Consider the following 20,909-nt stretch of genomic DNA (forward strand, 5'->3'; position numbering starts at 1 on the left):
CCTGTGTGACAGATGAAAGGATGTCAGCAGACAGAGACACAGACTGTGAGTAGCAGATTGTGTATATTTTCTGCCTGCATGCATATTTACATGAGTTCTGGCTGGGTGAAGCACAAAAGGGGTTTGGCTAACACATGTGGCATCCTACTGGCATGAGCCAGAGTTCAGACTCCCAATTACAGGCTGCTGCCTGCCCTCTGCTTGGCCACAAAAGCCTTTGTTATCACTGGACCCACAAACAGAGCTTGGATGGATTGCAGTGGTATGCATTACTCAGCTAATACAGGCAGCGCGTTTCAAAAGGAGAGCCGAGTTTTTCATCCCCTGGTATGTTTTAATTGCATAGCAGTGCTGCTCCCGCCGCAGATGATGAGGAAGAAGACAGAGGAGCCGAGGGGAAATTGAAGAGTTGAGCGGGAGGTGTTTCTGGGACATGCTTGATAAATGTCAGCATTATAGGACGTCTCATTTCTCTTCATGTTTTTCACCGATTGTCACAGCTCTGAGGAAGAGTCTGACTCATTATCCTTGAATTTAGCTTTAGTGGCTATTCACCTGCTAGTGCCGAATGTGTGTGTTTATGAGGGGTGTTTTTGCACCTGTGCATATTCCCGCTATCTTTAGTGTGCAAGTGCTGGTTTTTGTTCACTATGAATACGATTCCTGCGAATAAAAACTGCTTTATGTGATTTCTCCTCAGGGTTATAAACAATTAATCATACACTATTGAGTGGTTTACAAACAGTATACCAAAATTTGCCATCAGGCTTTTCTGTTTATTTATACGCTTTGATAATTAGAGCATTTTTAACAAATGTAACTCATCTGTGCAGCACTGAGTGACCTTGGGAGTATGCCTTGGTACGGTGCCTCCCTCTGCCTTAGAAAAGAGGATGTTAGAAAAGGCTGTGAGGCACAAGTTGGTGCCTTTGAAAGGCTGGATATTCCTCTCAATTAATGGAGAGACATTAAGGGAGTCTTCAATGAACTGGCCTTACTTAAATAGATATATAGAGCAATTGCCATGCCCTCTGGTGCACAGAGTCAGTTTTAACATCAATTAGTGAGCGATTTATATGCAGAAAGAGTCGTGGCAGAGCTGGAGCTGATTCGAAATAGCTTTACTGTATTTCCTGGTGTGGTCCCTGGATGGGTTGGTGCAGAGGGTCCCACTTACATAGTCGTTCACCGGGGCGTGGTCCAGGACATCACGGGCGAAACGCTGGCCTGTGCCCTCTGCATCAGGTGTGTCCACATTTCCCTCCTCTGCATCTGAACATACAAAGAAGGCGGGGGAGAAAGGACATGGTTATATAGTTGTGACTTTGATTCTACTTTTTGATTAAAAATTTGAAAACGCTTAGCTCAAATTTTGACTGGTACACTCTATTTTCCCAATGATTTGATGCTAATTACTACCATTCAGGAAAAATACTGGACTGATAATTGTGAAGAAAAAAACATTTGGAAATCTGAGCCTAACTCAGTTAAATTAAATGAAAGAGCCCACTTGTATTATGCCATCAATTCCATCTTTATCAGACTGGATTTTGGTCTCATATCCAAATAGATTCCTAAAAGCAGGTATGATGTCTGATTGTTTCAGCATATATTGTATGTGGAAAATTAAACTGCCCAAACTTCCACCTAAATTTGTTAGAATTGGACGGTGTAAGAAACACAGACCAATTTATTCCAACTTATTCCTGCTCCCCTGAAAATGACAATGATAAAGTTAAAGGAATACACCTCCCATTGATGACATCTGACCTAATAAGTTTATGTAGAGAAAGAGCTCGGGCACAATATGCTTGGGCCAAAAGCTAAGGGTCCAGTTGACTGGGAAAAAATAGACAGGTGAGAAATATGAGCAAAAAAATGACCAGAAACGTGAAATTGGACCAATACAATAAGGGCAAAAATTCTGGATCACTGTATCTAAAGTCTCACCTACTAAACTTAAAATCAGTAAAGTCCTTCTACATGACCCACGTCTACTTGTTCAAGTATTTAATCAGCACTGTTCCACTATATCCTATGCGCCCTATGCTCACTTATCCCACTTCTGGCTACCTTAGCAATGTTTTGCCTGATCACTGTTTTGCACTGTTTTGAGGTACATAATGCAATTATTGAGTGAAAAATGAGTTGCGGTTCTGGATTGGATGGAATCGAAGCCAAATTTCTTAAATTATAATCACATGACTTAATGTATCCTCTCAAAGATCTCTTTAATTTCTTTTTATCAATCCCCTGCTATACGGAAATGTTCATGTATCTCTGCCATTCACAAAGGCAGTGATGCTTTAGATCCAAACAACTATCGACCAATATCAATCATCCGTACTATCGCATTTCAACAAGATAATAGTGTTTCAAAAGATCATTTATAATCAGTTATCTATGTATTTAGATAGTAACAATATTCTATCATCATTTCAATCTGGCTTTCGATCAAATCACTCAACAACTCCTGTCCTACTGAAACACACAAATGAAATATTCTCTGCTTTTGATCTGGTTGATTCATTGTTTTTAGATAAGCTTTACTCCACTGGTCCAATGCTGTGCTCTGGTTTATTTCTTATCTTCATAACAAAAAGCAATGTGCCATACAAGGATGCAAATCTGATATTTTAAATCAACAACGAGGCATACCTCAAGACTCTACTTTTATTTTTGAATGATCTTCCCACAACTTGCCCCGAATGTTGTGTTCAACTATATGCAGATGACACAGTTATGTATACATCTCAATGTGGTCCATTATAGATTGAATTAGCCCTGCAGTCTGACTTAAAAAAAACATTGGCTTACAGCAAATGTGTCTCTCATTTCATGATTTTTGGCACCTCTCAAAATTTCAAACCCAATTCGAGACATCAGTCCTGTGTTATTAAGTGCCTTGATGGTCACCCCTTGCAGAGAGTTGAAAACACTAAATATGGTTACGCTTTCCGTGTGTTTTATTGAGCATATTGGGAGGAAAAGTAATTTTGGTCTTGTTCACAATTCCAGAAATTGTTTTACTTTCAAGGTTAGGGTTAAGACAGCAACTCATTTTCCCAATACTTGAATATTCCGGTGTTGTACATCAGATTGCACACCACACTTCTCATTTTCCCCTCAACACGGTTTACGACACGCTGAAGATTCATTCTTGGTTTCCCTTTCATTTCAAATCATTGTTTCATGTATGATAAACTGTATGATAAAATGTACCCTCTCTTACACCAAGAAGACAGTAGCATTGGTTATAATTCATTTTTAAATGTATCCCCTTCAATTATGCCTCTTACCTAAGACAGTTCATGGTGCCCTTTTCCTCCACTTACAATTTGAGACATTCCACACAAAATTTTTTCCATTGTTGCTTGTTTTTTTTTTTTTTTTTGTTCCGGTCATGACAAAATAGCTAAAAGCCTTTACTGTATGTTTAAAGCTCCCTCAGATTGGAATAATTTGCCATTAGACATCCGATCATTATCATCTTTTCGTGTTGATGCCTCCTCCAATACTGACTGACTGAATCACCCAAACAGATTGTCACTATCAGTATCTCTTGATTTCAGATGTCCTATGAGCACTGCAAAATTTTTGTCTTGTTTCTTGTCTGTTTGTTTTGTTGTGTTTTTGTCCTTTCTTTTTGGATTGTTATGTATAATTGTTTTTGTGTTCAGGATCCCCTTGAAAATAAGATGTTACATCTCAAGGGGGTTATTCCTAATAAAGAATTTCAAACAAATACGCTAAAATTCAGTCGAAAGTCTTTAATGAATCGTGAAGAACAAAGTTGTTGTTGTGATATGAACACACACAAATCATTTTCTACAGGCACCTATTGAGTGACACTTTTTAAAGTCCAGTCTTACCTTTGTTTTACTTCTGTTTTGGTCTCCCTCAACTGCAAAGGGAAATTTCTGACTCCAAAGCTGTGAATGCAACACGACGTTCACACAAGCTAACTATGTCTGTCTGCTGTTTGGTGCTGTAGAGGCTGTGCACTGAGGCTCTTTAGATTTTTTGGGGGTTTTTTTGCTGAAAACAGTTGCCCAGTTCAGCCAGAAGTGCTGATATGAAATCACTGAGTGAACCAAAGCATTAAAGTTGCAGGCCGGACAGCTAAACAATGGTCTGAATGTCAGTATGAAGCTCCATAAAGCTGAGAGAGGAGCTGGAGATTCAGCAGATGATTCTCTGTAGCTTCAGTGACAACTTTCACATTGATTTCACATTGAGGTGATATAGTCTAACTAGAGTTCCATTTAAAAAAATAAAATTAAAACATTTGGGGTGTAAGTAAACTAAAGTAAATTATTATCCTCAGATTAATTAGGTGGTGGTCTCAAATAATCAGTAGTTTTATACGCACTTTGTTGATAATCATTTTCTTTTGCTTAAATAAATCCTTTTTAACTTATTCCTTAAAAGACTATTTTCAAATTTTGGTTGTGTTGCTTTTGCCCAACTGAAGCATCTGAATGCTTCTTCAGTCGCTGACCATCAGTCTCTGAATTCCCCAAACATATGGAAAAGGGTAACCTGGGCTGGATGCTCATATGGTTGAGAAATCAGGGGGCCTTGATGTACCACCGTATGGCCTGTGGGGGGATGCCCTCCAGTGAGAGTGTTAATAGTCTGCATTTAGAGGCTCTGATGCCCCCTGCTCTCACCACGCAGAGGGGAGGGATGAATCCAGTGGATGGGCAGCTCCTGGCAAATCTCCCAGATCTTGGAGTCGAGGAGGAAGGCTGGATTAATGATTGGCTCCTCCGTAGGAACCCACACTTGGGAGTCTTCAACCTTCATGTCCATGGCCTCAGACTCATCCACCTGCTAGAAAACAACACACAAATAATATAGCATGTCATCGCTTGCTAAAACGTCCAGGCCCCACACAAAGTATAGTCCTGCTTTTACACTCTCCTCCCTTGAGCCACCGTTTTATCTTTCACCTCACTGTGAGAAGGCAGAAACTTCCTCTCCTCAGCTCTATCTCACCCTCTTCTCAAGCCTCTGGCATGCTCTTTCTATTATACATCATTGAAATTCAAAGACAGTGATGATTTGACTTTTAAATGACTTTAGAAGTGGTCTTCATTACTCTGAGTGTGGCTGCAATATCATTTAATGTGACAGACACAATAAAGCCTTGCATTCTCCTTCCTCCATCCCCATCACTCCCTCCCTTCATTTTCCCCCACTCCTTCCTTTCCTCCCCCTATACCACAATGCTTCACTTGGCAGCCAGCACTATCAGTGGGCTTAATTTGTTGATACTGTAGTTCATGAGCTGTAAAGTAAACTATTATTGCTTAATGATAGGGACTACACGTCAGTGTTGTCTAATAGAGACATATGAAGGGGATTTGGTAATGCTCTCCCCTAACAGTGCAGATATTTATTTTCTTCATGTATATGTAAATACACACACAAACAAACCCCTCTTCCCATTCCCTTGTTAATTAGCAACCCAGAACAGAAAAACAGTTCACTTGACAAATGTTTTTACAAGGTGATTTTCTCCCAGCCTAAAGCTTAATTGCACATTAGTTAAGCTTGACGTAGATTCCTGGGGCTATAGTAGGAGCAAGAATCATTAATATTGGGTCGCGCCCCCTCCCTCCTGTTCACCCATGTCACTCTCACTTGATTTAAGAATTTATTTTGCGTGCTGCCTCTTGTTTGCCACTGAGCGACACCTTTGTGACCTGCAGAGGGGGAAAAGACCACAGTACATTGTGTCACCTCAGAGATTGTGTATGGGCACGATAAGTGTTTAGCCAAGCTTTCCCTCACTTTTAGGAGGCAGCCAGTTGACTAATGATGACTCGTAGGACTGGTACAGTGTGTGCCGGTGGTATATGGATGGGGTGTTCTGGCATTGAGCTGTTGTGTGCACCATTTTCATGGCTGCAGGAATTAAAATCAAACTTGAGAAACACAAACAGCTCCTCTCTAATTGGACATCTTAACCGCTGAAGCCAAGTGAGTCTTCTCTGGAAAGTAAATGGAGGTCACGACATGGGCTCACAACATGACTTTGACTTCACAGTTGAGAAACGACTCCAATAACTTGTAGGAGAGAGGCGCCTCGGGGAAGTGGTAAAGGTCAGGATTTTAGCATGGGGTGGGGATTTCTAAATGCCAGTTGACAAGCACAAAGACAACATGATTATAGTCTTCCAGTTTATCCTCATTTTTGAAATGCTTATCTATTTAGTTATTGACAAATTACATGTTATTGTGATACATTACAAACCCTTTTTTTATCAGGTGTTGGACCATGGGAATGATGGTAATCTGTTTTGTGTGGCCTGCTCCTGGTGTATGTACACTTTCTGTGCACCACTTAATTATCCACCGGTTGTGTCGTAGTTAATGAATTCACCCTCTACCGCCACTCTGCCCCAAGGGGGGGAAACACTGTCTACATAACGTATTGTTTTTGGTGCTATGTTTGTAACAGATCAACAAATATTTCCTCCTGATACCCTAGAGCTTTCACATAGTGCTCATAACATGGGCAGGGGGGGTTCATTATGTTCTGTAGGAAAGTTAGCACCCATATTCATGTGACTTTCAATGAGAGCGCCTGAGTGCCTTGCCTGAGGGCACTAGAGGTCTGGTCACAACAGCGTTTACATCAGTGAAACTTCATGGCAAAAATCAATTCATCCCGATGGAATTATAAGTGGATTTGCTAGTGGGGACAAATCTGTGCAAATTTTGTGAGTCCAACTTTGGTGAACTTTGACTTGCAAATGCTGCAGCATCAAATAGCAAACTGTCTTGATGGTGCTGACATTTGAGGGAACAGACACCCAGAGAGTGGAAAATGGTATCAAAGCTCATCAGATGTCTTCTACTTTCCTGTCAAAGTATAAACTGCTCCAACATAAGATAATAACTAAGTCCTGAGAAAGTTATGAATAATTGTATAAACACATCACAAGGTTCAACACAGAAAAAGTGCAATCATTCCCAGGCTGCTATTGTGATTGATAAGCATTAGCAAGGCTAACACATTAGCTGGCAGCTCACCGGTTACAGTAGTTTAAAAACCCATATTTTGCTAAGCTATGCAGATGATTTTCACTGTGGAATTGTGACAAGGCCACATGACTCAACATGCCAGCTGATCAACATTTGCTTTATTTATTTTCTTGTTTGTTTTTTTGCTAATTAATTCATCTTTTGTTGAATAGGAACTAACAACTTGCAGGACTTTGGTGTATTCTCATCATCTGCTGTGATGTTTTTTCCTGAGCACACTGTTTTTCTGTTTGCAGTTATCCAAGTGGGAGGTTTTGGGTTGCTGGGTGAGCTTTGGTCATCAATATTAAGTGGCTGTTTAATGGAGCAAGTAGGATCCATTGACAATGTTAAGGGGTGTGAGGGAGGTGGATGGTGATTTCCATGTCAGAGCAGAGGAACTGGAATGAAGCTCAGGAATTACTCCCTCAGACATTTCATAAAGGAGGCAAATTGAAAAGGGAAGAAAAAATCCTGGCAAACAAATCATGTTAGTCACCTGGTTCTCCCTCACAGGGGCTGCATTTCCTTATCAGCGGCTTGCAGTTTTTTTTTGCAGTATTTTCCATTGTTTTTCACCTCAGCTGCAAAGCCTTCCATGGCTACTCTGAGCACTCTCTCCAAAAGCCCTGCAGCTGGGTTAAGCTAGGACCCATTAACATTTGGCTTTAACCCCTGTGAGCTTCATGTGTTTCAACACCCGAGGATGAACTTGTGCTCATCTTCTCCAGGGGCGCATGTGGGTGGATTTTCACAGAGAATGGGCGCTCTAATGTGAGAATAGGCCTTGCTGAGGTCAGGCCAAAGTCACTGTTTATTACCTAAATATGGCCTCCACAATATTGACAGTATTTCACTTGTACAACACACAATTTTTCTCAGCATCCTCTGCAGTAATACTAGCAGCAGTACACAGTGGCATGCTGCCTAAAAAAATTAAGTAATGCTAAAAATAAACTTCCTTGCAGAGAGTGAAGGGGGATGTGCGACATTTGTATGGTATTTTGAATACATGGGATGAGTAACGGTTTCGACATTTTGCAAAATTCATGTATTTGGTCTCTTGTTGAGTATTAGACGAGAAGATCAATCCCACTGTGTCATGTCTATCAACAGATGTTCAGCCCCTGCACAGCCATCAGCTTGTTCTTCTTTCATGGGTGGTTTACTGGAGCCGGAACAATATAAACAGATATTTGATTTCTCCACATCATCTTCTCATCTTAGAGTCATACATTATCAAAAAAAAATCTGTGATTTTTGTTTCATATTGTGGCTTTTTGGTGTCTTATGTTGCCACTGTGAAGTAGCCACGTTTAGAGTAAAGAAATGAAATATAATACAATATTAGAGCGCAAAGAGCAAATAAATGTATGTCTAGTATATGCATATATACTAGACATATGCATTTCAATCATCCGAAGAACCAGTACCAAAGAACATTCACTGCCTAAACCTAACTATACAAATTAAGAAGCCTGATTTTTGGAATCAGTCCAGAACCCTTCACCTGAACTTTAGCCTCTTGACTTGTTAATTTCTCCCCATTCTCTCTGTTTGACCCCCAACATTCACATCTGTCTGTCTCCCTGCCTTTGTATGCATGTGGTGTGTGTGTGTGCATGCGTACATGTGGTGTGTGTGCATCTGCAGTTGGGCATGGAGATCTTGTCCTCCTGCCATTATTCATTCTGGGCACCTGAAGCTTATTCAGTAATCAGTATAAAGACTTTGCTCTTCTACAGGCTGGTCAGGTCTCACTGTGGCAGCAGCACAATGGTTTTACATTCTTGTGGCTTTGGTTTCCTTGTTTTGGCCTCAACGTGAACTCTGCTTCTGCTGCTGCTCCCCTCCAACCAGCCAACTCTGCCTGTCCATCTTTCCCAGCTCGTTATGCATCTGTGTGTCTACTTATTCCCAGTTTGCCTGTCTGCCCTGCTCCCTTTACCTCGCCCTAGCCTCTTGATCTGGATTTCTGTGTCTGCCCTGCTCCATTGTCCATCCTGGCTCTACTGCTGACATCCTCACCTTTTCTCATCTCTAATCAGTCTGTGTTGGAACTTTTGACCATCATCATCTTTGAGTTGAGTTCTGCTTTTGAAGCCAAACAGCATTTAACTTCCATCTGAATAAAATTCAGATAGTGATGGAGCTTTTCCCCAAACATACTTGGGATAAGAATTTATTTATGGGATTAGAATTTATTTATTTTATTTATTTATTTATTTGTTTAAAGACACAGCTTGTTGAAGGTCATTTGTTCAGGATTTGTAGCTGTCTGGCTGCACCAAGTCTTGCAGTGAATTTAAAGTTCCTGGTCTGTGTCATGACACACGGCTTGACAGTTCATTGTGACTTCATGTAAATTCCAGTTGGAAATACCTTTTGAATTAATATCTAATTGCTGAATGGACAGGCTAAATAAATGTATTGAAAAGTGCTACAAAAAAGTACTTATTAATTTTTTTTAACTGATTTAGAAAGTAATCATTGGAATAAGGCCTTGTTTGAGCTTGAAGGTATAAGTCAAGTCAAGTCAAGTTAGTGGCCTTGGATGATCCACTTTGGAGGCATGAATAAAACCAAATTTTTCTGCACAGTGCACAAAAGATGATAAAAATGGCACGGGTATATGGGGCTGCCTGGGCAGTTAGCGCCTGTAAATGTGGATCAGACATTAAGAAGACAAGAGGGGAAAAAAACAGGTGTGTTTAAGTTTGTATTCTTAAAGCTGAAACTGAGATTGGGTTTTTCTTGGACTGGCAATTGGCTTTTACAGTCTTTAAAGTGAAGCAGCGAGCGAGGAGATATTTGCCAGTGACTTCTCCCCATCTACAATGTGAAATGTAAATGAGTGCATGCTAGCAGTAGAGACATTTGTGAGAAGGATTTTCTCTTTGAACATATGACTAACTCAGTGATTTGCACTGTGACACTGAGAAATTGGGAATTTTGATTGATTGAATTTCTTCTGCTGCTTTTGCTGAAGTTCTCATACAACTGTAAGAACTCAGAAAAGTAAAATGAATCACTATAAACTTGGAGAGGGAATCTCGTGAATTTTACAAAGAAAACATCTTTTTAAAAATACCATTTTAATGGCTTACCTCTCACTCAGAGCTCTCTTGCACCCTTCCTCCTTTAGGCTATTTGGGTAGAGCCTTTGGAGGAGATGATTAAAAATTAATATTGGCTCAAGATTGACAGCAAACAGCATTTGATGTGAGCCACAAAGAGGCTATGGGTTTGTGGGCAGCTTTCTGACGGTTTCACAGGCACCACAAACCCTGGTTTATTCTTCAGTCAGAAGGGTAGGGGTGATAGGATAAGATGGACAGGCTGAGGATTTGTGTGGTGTTCACACTGCTCTACTCTGGTTATCTCCCTACAATATGCATGACAGCTTCTGTAGGACTAAACAGAGTCTGAGGTACATTCAGCTGAGGGAGGAGGCATACCAGTAACTCTGTGTCCTCAGCCTCCACCTCTGCCACCGTGGGTAGCTTCCTAGTTTGGGTCCTGATGTAGCACCTCTGATGTTTGGCAAAGCGGATCCCAGTGATTCCCTTTGAAAAAAAAAAAAAAAAAGACATACTCAGAAATTCAGATATATGTATCATTCATTAACTTTCTGTGATGTGGATATCCCATAAGCATTGAGGCAATCACTTTAAAAACGCTCAGCTTTTTGTAGATAATCAAAGCTCTTAAAAAGTCAGAGAAGTTAAAAACTAATGAGTGAGAAGAGGTGTTTTTTGATCTTTCTTTTTCCCCAAATGGCATGTTATATAGTCGATCACTGCTTGGTCCTTGTAACGCAGCTCTTGATTTCAGGCTCAATGGAAGTAAAAAGGCGGGGTGTTCCACAGAGGCTATTTAATACTTCATAGACAGATATATCCCACAGGAGAGCCAAGTGACATTGTTGAGAATGAAGTGTTTTCTACAGAGAGTGCCCCCATTGAATTAGCCAGTCATAGGTCCCTGTCACTCTCTTAATCTGCGCAGTCAAGTGCGGAGTCACTCTTCACCTCCGCCATGTGGACTGTAGCTCTATTCACACTGACACACTGAGCCTCAAAAGGCTAGAAAGATCTGTTAATTCTCTCCCGCTGCCATTCTGTGTTAATCTAAGATATTCAACTGGAATAAGTCTGAAAGACTTTCAGTAGATCACATTGTATCCAATTTATTTTCTGTGGATTGGAGCTGCTCCTCCAGCACACCGTATTATAACAGACGGCAGGATCTACATCTGCCACGGCTGCTTTAAAATTGTATTAACTGAAAATTGTATGAGTAGTACCATGAAAATGGACTTGATTCAATCTAAATTTAATTACAGTAACACGGTGATTGCAATGACATCTCCTTTGAATCAGTTAACTTGACCATGTGGATGCTATTTCTACATTTTCTGTGATGCTGTCAGTCTGAAAACCAGATACCAGCTGCACAAGACATGATACAAAGTGATGCCTGTCACAATCTATGGCATGTAATTTCATCTGTGTGGAGAAAGGATGGGACAATAATTGTCTCAAGCACGGAAGCATAGTGTTTATGCCGAGCCTGATTGTGATGACTCCCAGTTTAATTTGGGCCTACTGTATTGGTGAGCTGTAGCATAACAAGGGAGGGCACTGTTGTGATGAGATGCAATGATTACTGGAATTGGTCAACCAGAAAATTATGAAAGACACATCGCACGGATGAGAAATGCAAAAGCGATGTCATTTTAACAGGCCATGGTGAAATATCCGCTTGGCTTATCCATGTGCAAGATGCCCATCTGTATCTATTCAAAAGCATGAAGAACATGAAAGTGCATGCATCATTGAGGAGGAATGAGGAACTAAAGTCATGTGTTAGTTTGGTCAGTGCTTCAATTCTATCACCATCATGTTCTGAATTTCACTCAGGTACCTTTTGTTTGACATGTTTATCACTGCAGTTGAACATAAATAGAGTTCAACCAACTTCATTGCTCCTTGCAGATATATTTACATAGAGGTATCGAGGGGTGATGAGCAGATATCCTAACCTGCACCCAGACCGGGCCTACAGGTGGTTGCTGGGGTGGTGGAAGAGCTGACAGAACAGGCAGCAATACTGATGCAGGGCAACAGGGCACTGGCACACAGAGTGGTAAGTAAGAATTTTTGCAACTAAAATAGACCGCTAAAATGAACAGGTATAGTAGGTAGACAAGAATGTATAACGTGATTCAACTTATGTTAGCGGCCTGAACTTGCTAAGGGGCATTTCTTCCTAATCTAAACTTGTAATTTCATTTTTTTATCAAAAGGCAACAGATTAAAAAAAATCTGAATTCTAAGTATAATAATAGGAGTCTCATACTTTTCCAGATTATACTTATTAATTTATTGTTAGTGGTAGTGATCACAGTAAACCCCAAAATCCAAGCGGGATATATTACTGTAGGCTATCCTCAGCATCAGCTGCAGTTTTCAAAAGAGCTCTGAAGATTTCTGGATGGATGAACGCCAGAGGAGATTTTTTTTATTGTGTCCACTTTATTTACTCTGAAAAAAGGATGCAGTTCAGTGTTGAACAGGAGAAAGAAAGGTGAGTTAAAAAAAAATCCCCCTGATGGCTAAAGGCTAGCTCAGTGGAAGACAGCAATGAGTACATGAGACAAAAAAAGTATAACTCTACTTTAGAGCATTTGGTGAAAGTTTCAGTGAGCACCTGAAGGCTCACAGCAGTATGACAACCAATGCTGATAGTTACTTTAATGTAAAGTCATGATGTTAGATGACCAAAATTCAGCCTCAGGAGAGCATTCAGAGCAAACTGACATCCAGTGTTGATATTATGTTGTTTTTCAGCCGCATTGTAAGTGACTAATAGGCAGCATGGTGGCAGTTTGCATGTTCATCCTGTGCCTTTCTGGGTTTCCGGTTCTGGTTTCCTCCCACCGCCAAAAGACATCAATTTAAGGTTAATTGGTGACTCTAAATTGTCCGTAGGTCTGAGTGTGAGTGTGAATGATTGTTTGTCCCTGCGTGTTGGCCCTGCAATGGACTGCCGACCTTTCCGGGGTGTACCCCGCCCTCACCAAGTGTGAGCTAGGATTAGCTCCAGCAACCCCTGCGGCCCGGATAAGTGGTTGAAGATAAATGAATGAATGCAAGTGACCAAAATCCATCTTCCAAATATTGAAAACCACATAAAATATCACCTTTGCCAATGTCTCACAAAAGTTTGTTGACTCTCTTATGTCAGTTAGCCAATGTTGGATTTTGACATCAGCCCAATTTTCATTTCTTTGGAACATGCAGCGACACAGTTTTACAAACCTCTTATGTCATTTTCTTTGTCTTTCCTTCAGTAGTTCTGAACTGTTATGCTTGCTAAATATTCAGTAGCTTTCTGCTACATGATGCTACACACAACTGACCTGTTGATTGAATATTCTTGGGCAGTAACACATGCAGCAAAATATTGCTTGGAAACTAAAATATTTAATAGATATAAAAACTTACAAATAGTTTACATTTTAGTTTTCTTTAATCAAAGACAAAAATTATCCAAACCTGTAGAAAACAAACAAACAAACAAAAAAACCCCACACAAATAAAAGTTGCTTCCTATGAGCCCGATCTTCTTGCTGGTTTTACCGACACCGTCAGACTGCATCTGAACGCACCGTCATCGCTCCGGAGTCTGCGCACTAATACTCACCGAGCCGGACAGCGAACTGTCCAACATGGCGCCGGAAGAGAAGCCGGTCGAAAGAAAGCGGCCGTTAATTGGGGAAGTTTGTGCTGATTGTTGGGAGGCTAATCCTTCTGCTGCTGAACTACGACGTGAAGAGACGCTTAGAGGGTAAAAACACGGAAAAAGATGACGTTTAAATTGTTTAATAATATTTCAAAGCGCCCAAAGCCGACTACTAAAAGTATTTTAACATGACGTCTAAGTTTTTCCTGTGATTTCTGCAAACATGCTAACGATGTTAGATTACAGAAATTCAGTTTGCTCTCATTTGAGTCCAGCAAATATTTGATATAAAATTTAATGTGTCTAATCAAGCTAAAATTCACAGTAATTAATGACTAATTTTAAAAGTTAGATCTGCCTATGTTGTTTAAGTCAATTAATTAATTAATTGATTAATAATTCAATGTTTTGAGCCTGGATGTATTAATTACATTAATAACATTTAACCTGGCCCATAAAATTGCATTTTTACTCATTTCCTGTCACTTTGGCAGGTGTTGTTGTTGCTTTTGTGTCTTGTACTAAAATGTAATGGAGTAAATCTTCTTTGACATTGGGATGCTTATTTGTGGCCTTATCTTAAGCATTTGATCAATTAATACTCTGTCTGTCTGTCTTACTGTCTCAAAATTCTTTTGAGTTTTTGTCTTAATTGATGTAACCGACTAAAAATAAGAATATCTTGATTGAAATGTAACAGAAATTAACATGGACCTTAACATGGAGTTCAAATCAAGAACTCGTGGAAAAAATGGATGCTAGATGGAGTTTAATTTCCACATTAGATTGGTTACACTATTACACTGACCTAATTGTGAGACATTAAATTGCTAAAAACTCACATGGGACATGCTACCTACTGTAACTTTTGTGTTTTAAGTGGAAGTCACTACACAAGAAAATCTATGCAAGCAGCACAGCTAGGCTTCTTGAATTGGAGAACAAAGCAGTGAGAAACAAGTTTATTTCTCAAATGTATTTTGTATTTTAATATTACTTATTACAGATTACAGACTGGATTCCCAGGACCGTAACCCCAACCCTGCTGCCTCTTCCTGCATCTGTTATGATTTCTGGATGGTATAGTGCCATTTGAAGGTAAGCATCTAATATCTGCTGTTGTGTGGTCTTATCCAATGCAGAATCAGTTTGGCTGCTTTATGGTGGCTACTTATTTTTCATCACATATGTTGCACTAACAGGCCCCAATCTATGTGATTATATTTCCTTGTTAGAATTACAGTGCAACAGCTCCATCAGGAGCAAGGTTTGATTGAACCTTGAAATTACTTCACTGATATTGAAATCAATAAATCAATCTACTATCAGAAGTTGGGACTTTACCTACTTTACCTAAGAAAACACTGGCTGGGTGAAAATATGTGACCGGTAACTAACAAGGTGAAATGGGATGAAGCTGAGATGAATGTCAAATGTTATGATTGGTAATGGTGGAGGAAAATCAAAACAAAGCGAGTAAGTTACTTTGACATTGACTATGCCAAGAGCAGGTAGACACTTTGCCTACTTTCTCCGGTGTTCAGACTCTCCCTAGGTGGAACCCAGTGGTGGTGTTGGAAGATCAGTGACTGTCTATGGTGAATCTTTGTAGATGCCAAGTGCCTCTGTTACAGGAGATGAACTCTTCCTGGAGATCTCATCTGCAGCAATGTTTCCTTTATTTTGGCAGTCTTTAGTAGCCGTGGTTAGCATTTGCTGGTCAGTAGATGATGAAATAAAAACACAGCTGTAATCACTTTACTGAGCTTTTGCCGGAAGAGTTTAGAGTGCATGGTGTCTTGCTGTTTATCTCATTCCGCTTGCTGAATTTGTGTGCAAAAATAAAATTAAATGAAGGAGTCAGGTGGAGCCTGGGATTTTCTTCCTTTGTCTGAATGGTGGAAGAAGCGTTTTTTATGAACTCTCTATGAACTATCTTTTCAATGACTAATGCTAGCACCAATCACATACAGCATCTGTCCTCCATCATGGGTCACTGAGCACAAACAGAAATGCTTCCTAAAACTAGCTTAATCATTTTCTACGATACACAGTATAACCATAGGTTTTTACCATTCCATCAGCTGACCTCAGACATAGCTAAAGAGTGAAACAAAGAGAATAGCCTGACCCAATTGGTTCCTAACTTTTTATACATGACCTCTGATGAACTGACATCTGATTATATGGCATGTATAAAGGTAACATGTTTGACTATAGTTTGTCCAAAATCTGGAATCTATTGTGCAAAAGGTTTTACACCTTAGTGCTGTGTCGATCTCACCAATCTCTCATTGTAAATCTGGTGGCAGGTTTGGTTCTCGGGGCTGGGGCCTTTCTGTGTGGAGTTTGTATGTTCCCCCTGTGCTTACGTGGGTTCTACCGGGTATCTATCTGGTTTCCTCCCACCATCCAAAAACATGCATGTTTAGTAGGGTTGAGCCGGATACTCAATACTCGAGTGTCCAGTACAGATATAGCAATTTTGACAAGTACCATACAAGTCAATATCTGTGCGTTGCCATAGAGATCACTTTGAGTTGAGTGACGTTGCTGCTGGTGCGAAGGAGAAAGATAATGGAGACAGAGACAGGGGGTCTTGAGCAGTGGCGATATTACTTTCAGTTTATAGCTTCAAAGGACAAAAATATTCAGGCGAAATGCACTCTATGCCCAGACGACAGGTGTCTTTCAACTGCTGCCAAGTCAACGAGCAACCTGTCCAAGCATTTGTCAGCCCAGCATGGCAATACCAAACTTGTGGCAAAAGATCCTGCTCGCCGGTCATCTGAAAGAGTCGATGAGCAGCCAACTACCGCCTAAACAGGGTTAGGGTTAGGGTTAGCTTTTTTTCAAGTTTTCTCAAGAACTTTTATGCCATTTTGTAGGGATATGCCAAAAATTGAATTCACATAAGAATCCAGATTCTCATTTACTACGATTCAAAATCGATTTAATATGTCCTCCATTTTGTATGCAGGACATCCTGATGTCACCACAGAGCCGGTTGTGGAACATAGCATGCGCGGTAAGCACCAAAACAAAGAGGAAACTACAGTAATGGAGGAAAGAGAGATTCCACCGGCCCCAACCTTGGAATCATTTTGGTTTTTACCTAGAGCCCTATAAAATCTGTTTTATTTTTTCCCAAATTCCATTGAAATTTTTCCCATATTCGTGTCTCTCCCTGGTGTCTGGTCTGGTCTAGTCTCAGGGGACGTCCCGTCTCTGATCTAGTCTCTAGTCTCTGGAGGGGTCTGGTCTAGTGTCTGTGGAGGTCCTGTCTCTGGTCTGGTCTTGGGGCAGGGGGAGTCGCCCTTCCTTGCTGTAGCCCAGTCCATTACTTACTTAGTCACCAATTAACCTAGACATGTTCAGATGCCCCTATCGGGATTCGCACCGTACCCTTCTTATTGCATGGCAACAGCATTAACCACTACGCCACCATGCTGCTCAGGTCACCATGTACATTTACATCAATTAGACATGTTCAGGTGCCCCTACTGGGAATTGAACTGTGCCCACTATGCTCAAGCCACCATATTTATTTATTTATTTATTTATTTAGTCATTTGGGGGGGGGGGGGGGGCGTGCATAATTAGTGACCACACTTGGAGTATTTTACCAGATATGTGCCTTTTTTATTCTGGGGGAAAAAAAAAACGAAACAAAAAAAGTTTGTTAAATGTCAGCCAGTTCCATATTATTCTGTGTTTAGAATATATTCCGTTTTTTCGTGATTGCAGATTTTATAGGGCCTTATTTACCAAATGCCCGGGAAGACCGAGCTTGAAACGAGCTCCAGTTTGCAAAATGAGGAACCCATTTTTAACTGCATTTTTTTTTATTTATAGAGACACTTTTATTTTTGTTATTTAAGCAATATGTGATATTGCTTTTATGCAACAATTCCATCTAATCATGGATAAATGTTTAAAACGTACAGAACAAGACACTTGAACGTCTCCATTTGTCATTCTGTCTTGCCAAGCAGACTGAAGTAGATCATGAGGATCCTTTGCAAGCAGAAGTCATGAATCAAATCATTTTCAGTCGAAAATTTATTTTGAATCGAATATTAGCCCCAAAAATCGTAATCTAATCATGAGATAGTAAGATTCCCACCTCTACATTTTGGATGCATTTAATTTAATTCTAACAATTTCATTGGTCCACTGTGACCTGTTCGGTAATTTCATTGGTTTGATGTGACACTAAATGTATTGGCAGCATGAAGCTTGTTACCTGTAAAAATCCATAAATTAGCTGCATAGTTGTTTAAGCCGCAGGATTCAAAGCGTGTGAAAAAAGTAGCATCTTATAATCTGGAAATTATGGAAATAAATACAATTTTTTTTTTTTTTTTTTTTTTTTTTTGAGTAACTTCCTCAACATTGTCCCCCAGTAAGGTCATCATTTAACCTAATAGCGATAAAAGGTTGGCTACATCCACACTACAACAATATCATTTTAAAATCGCTTTTAAAACCCAAACGTTTCAAGTCTGCCCCACTTTATGTGGTTGTGGAGTTAAAACTTCATTTGTAATAGAAGCGGTGCTTGTGTGGTGAGACAGGGCTGCATGCAGCCCGCATCACGTTTATTATTCTCACTGTTTCTTCACCAGGTCAGGTTTTTCTTTTGGTCAGCTTGCTCTTCTTACCTTGGCCTAATACAAATTAAGCTGTACATAAAAATATATTGAGGCTTACAATAAATATAGCCAATTCTGACCAACCCATATCAATTTCAGGCTTAAAATTACAATTTCTGTATAAACCACACCCACTTCTGGTTTGAGTCCGACCCCCTCAGAGGACAGATACGGATATGGATACATATATGGATTGTGGTGTCCTGTATATTGGCCCTGCGATGGACTGGAGAAGCCTGCTGCCCATATTTCTATGAACTTCATACAACATCATATGTTCCTGCCTGCACCTGTATTGAATATCCCCTCCTCCTGCTCTCATTCTCTCCCTACTCAACCCAACTTTGCCCCCCTCTCCCTCTCTCTCCCTCCCTCTCTCAACCCAACCGGTCGAAGCAGATGGCTGTCCCCCCCTGAGCCTGGTTCTGCTCAGGGTTTTTTTCCTTGCCACTGTTGCCAAGTGCTTGCTCATGGGGGGGATCTGTTGGGTCTAAATACTTGCCTTACGTATTTACGTGCCTTGATGTAACTTTGTTATGATTTGGCGCTATACAAATAAATCTGATTTGATTTTATTTGATTAGACCTGGTCAGGGAGTACCCCACCCTCACCCACTTTGAGCAGGGAGTTGCTCCAGCATCCCCTGCAGCCCAGAAATGGATAAGCGGATAAGATGAATGCATGAATATTGCATTATTGTACTCGCTGGCTTGTTTCCTAGTTTACAATGGTAGGACATTGAATCAAACATTCCCTCAGGGGATGTGCATTCCTAACACGAAGTGGAAAATGCAACAGGTGAATGTGTGTGTGTGTGTATTTGGAGGGTTGGGTTGTTGAGGCATAGAGAGAGATAAATAGAGTGATTGCAGAGGTTAGGGTTTACCGGCACTGCACTGGTTTTCCATCATATAGTAGTTTTAGATTCACAAAGACCATTGTTGCAAAAACAATAACAACTCAATGCATGTTTCTGTTGGGGATAAAGTGTATCCTGTAACATCCAGCCTTGCAACCAAACATTTCACAGTAAATAATGGTATAAGAGTAAAAGCATTCATTACCCAGTCAAGCAGAACGCATACTTCTCTGAGGTGCAGTATGTGTAACCTCCTGCACACTCAAGCAGGATTTAGGAATGAAAGGTAAGTTAATGAGTTCTGCTGGCAACAAAATTACTGTCAAAAAAACATGTAGAAACCAAAAAGAAATGGGCTTCTTAATGGTGTTTGTGTCTTTACTGTGAGGAAGATTTTGTATAGAATTAGCAGTCTTTCTGGGGTGATGTGCGTGCACTTGAAATGGACAAATTACTGTTGCACTGCAGTTCTAATGACAGCATACATCTCACTTAGAATAACTTCCATTATTTTGTTTTACAAATATGCCAAAGGTTTGTAACATTAGTGAGAGTACAAAAACGGACCTTTATACTGCAAAAAAGAAAATAGGATTGAAAGGACGAATAAATGTTATCAGAAAGTCTAAATCTAACTAAAACAGCATTTGAAAACATGTAGGACCGAAACGCGTTTGACATGCAAAAACTTTAAAATGTATAGACATGAAACCCAAAAAGTCCCTGATATTTGGGAACAGTTTCTACGCCATCCCACAGTATCACCTAGGCCAACTGCCTCTTTGAAAAGGGCAGCATGTAAATATCATAATCTTGATGGAATTAAAGAAAATTACACAATTACAGCATCTGTTTTTCAGTGAAAGCAGAATGGCTCACATGGCCTTTTTTTTTTACCTTTTACTTACATTTTTGAAGTCGTGTACCTCAAGTACCTCCTCACTTCCGTTTCCCATTCTGAAGATTTCAATCCGCTGACTTGGGTCAATCTCCAGCATACTGTCTGTTTCTATGCCATCCAACATGGCTTTGTACTGGTGGTCATACACCTACAATGACATAAGCAACCATTCAGCATTGTGACTATTACAACAGAACATCATTGTTATACAACATGCAACATTGTTATATTGGCTATTGGCTGTAATGTCATTTTGAACAGTAATCAGTAATTCATTAGTATCAGTCAATTAATGTTTATGTAAAAACGTACTCTGAGTTTCTTAAAATGAACCAAACTTCCAAAGATAAGAACCCTGAGCTGAACACAAGAATACTCCCCTAAATCACAAGTCACATTTCACATTATTTCAGCAATCTAACCAAGTCTGGTTTTCACATTGGCAGCTGTTTCACTGGTTGGAAAAATTATTGTTTGTATGCAGGATACGCTGTTTAAGCACAGGAAAGATGAATTTTGTTTTCAATCGACAACTTAAAGGGGGGGGGGGGGGGACAAACAAACCTGAGGCTATTTACATTGAGATGTCATTTTCTTGTTACTGAGCCGAAAAATTGTGACAGAAAAATTTCACAGAAATGACAACTGTAAATGAGTATTACAGCTGTGCAGGTTGATGTAAATTAACTAATGAAATAACAACCCTTAGTT

The 20,909-nt window shown here is 40.1% G+C and overlaps 1 protein-coding gene across 1 annotated transcript in view; it reads right to left on the minus strand.

The window, feature by feature from the left end:
- Window positions 1-20,909, minus strand: part of tnmd (tenomodulin) — a 54,420-nt gene that overhangs the window by 4,128 nt on the left and 29,383 nt on the right. Inside the window, exons 3-6 of the mRNA XM_029511841.1 lie at window positions 20,206-20,346; window positions 10,494-10,601; window positions 4,674-4,836; window positions 1,178-1,272 (exon numbers count right to left, since the gene is read on the minus strand). Of these exons, the coding sequence (XP_029367701.1) occupies window positions 1,178-1,272; window positions 4,674-4,836; window positions 10,494-10,601; window positions 20,206-20,346 (507 nt within the window). The remainder of the gene's footprint in view (window positions 1-1,177; window positions 1,273-4,673; window positions 4,837-10,493; window positions 10,602-20,205; window positions 20,347-20,909) is intronic.

The sequence above is a fragment of the Echeneis naucrates genome, chromosome 10, assembly GCF_900963305.1.
Source record: "Echeneis naucrates chromosome 10, fEcheNa1.1, whole genome shotgun sequence".
NCBI lineage: Eukaryota > Metazoa > Chordata > Actinopteri > Carangiformes > Echeneidae > Echeneis > Echeneis naucrates.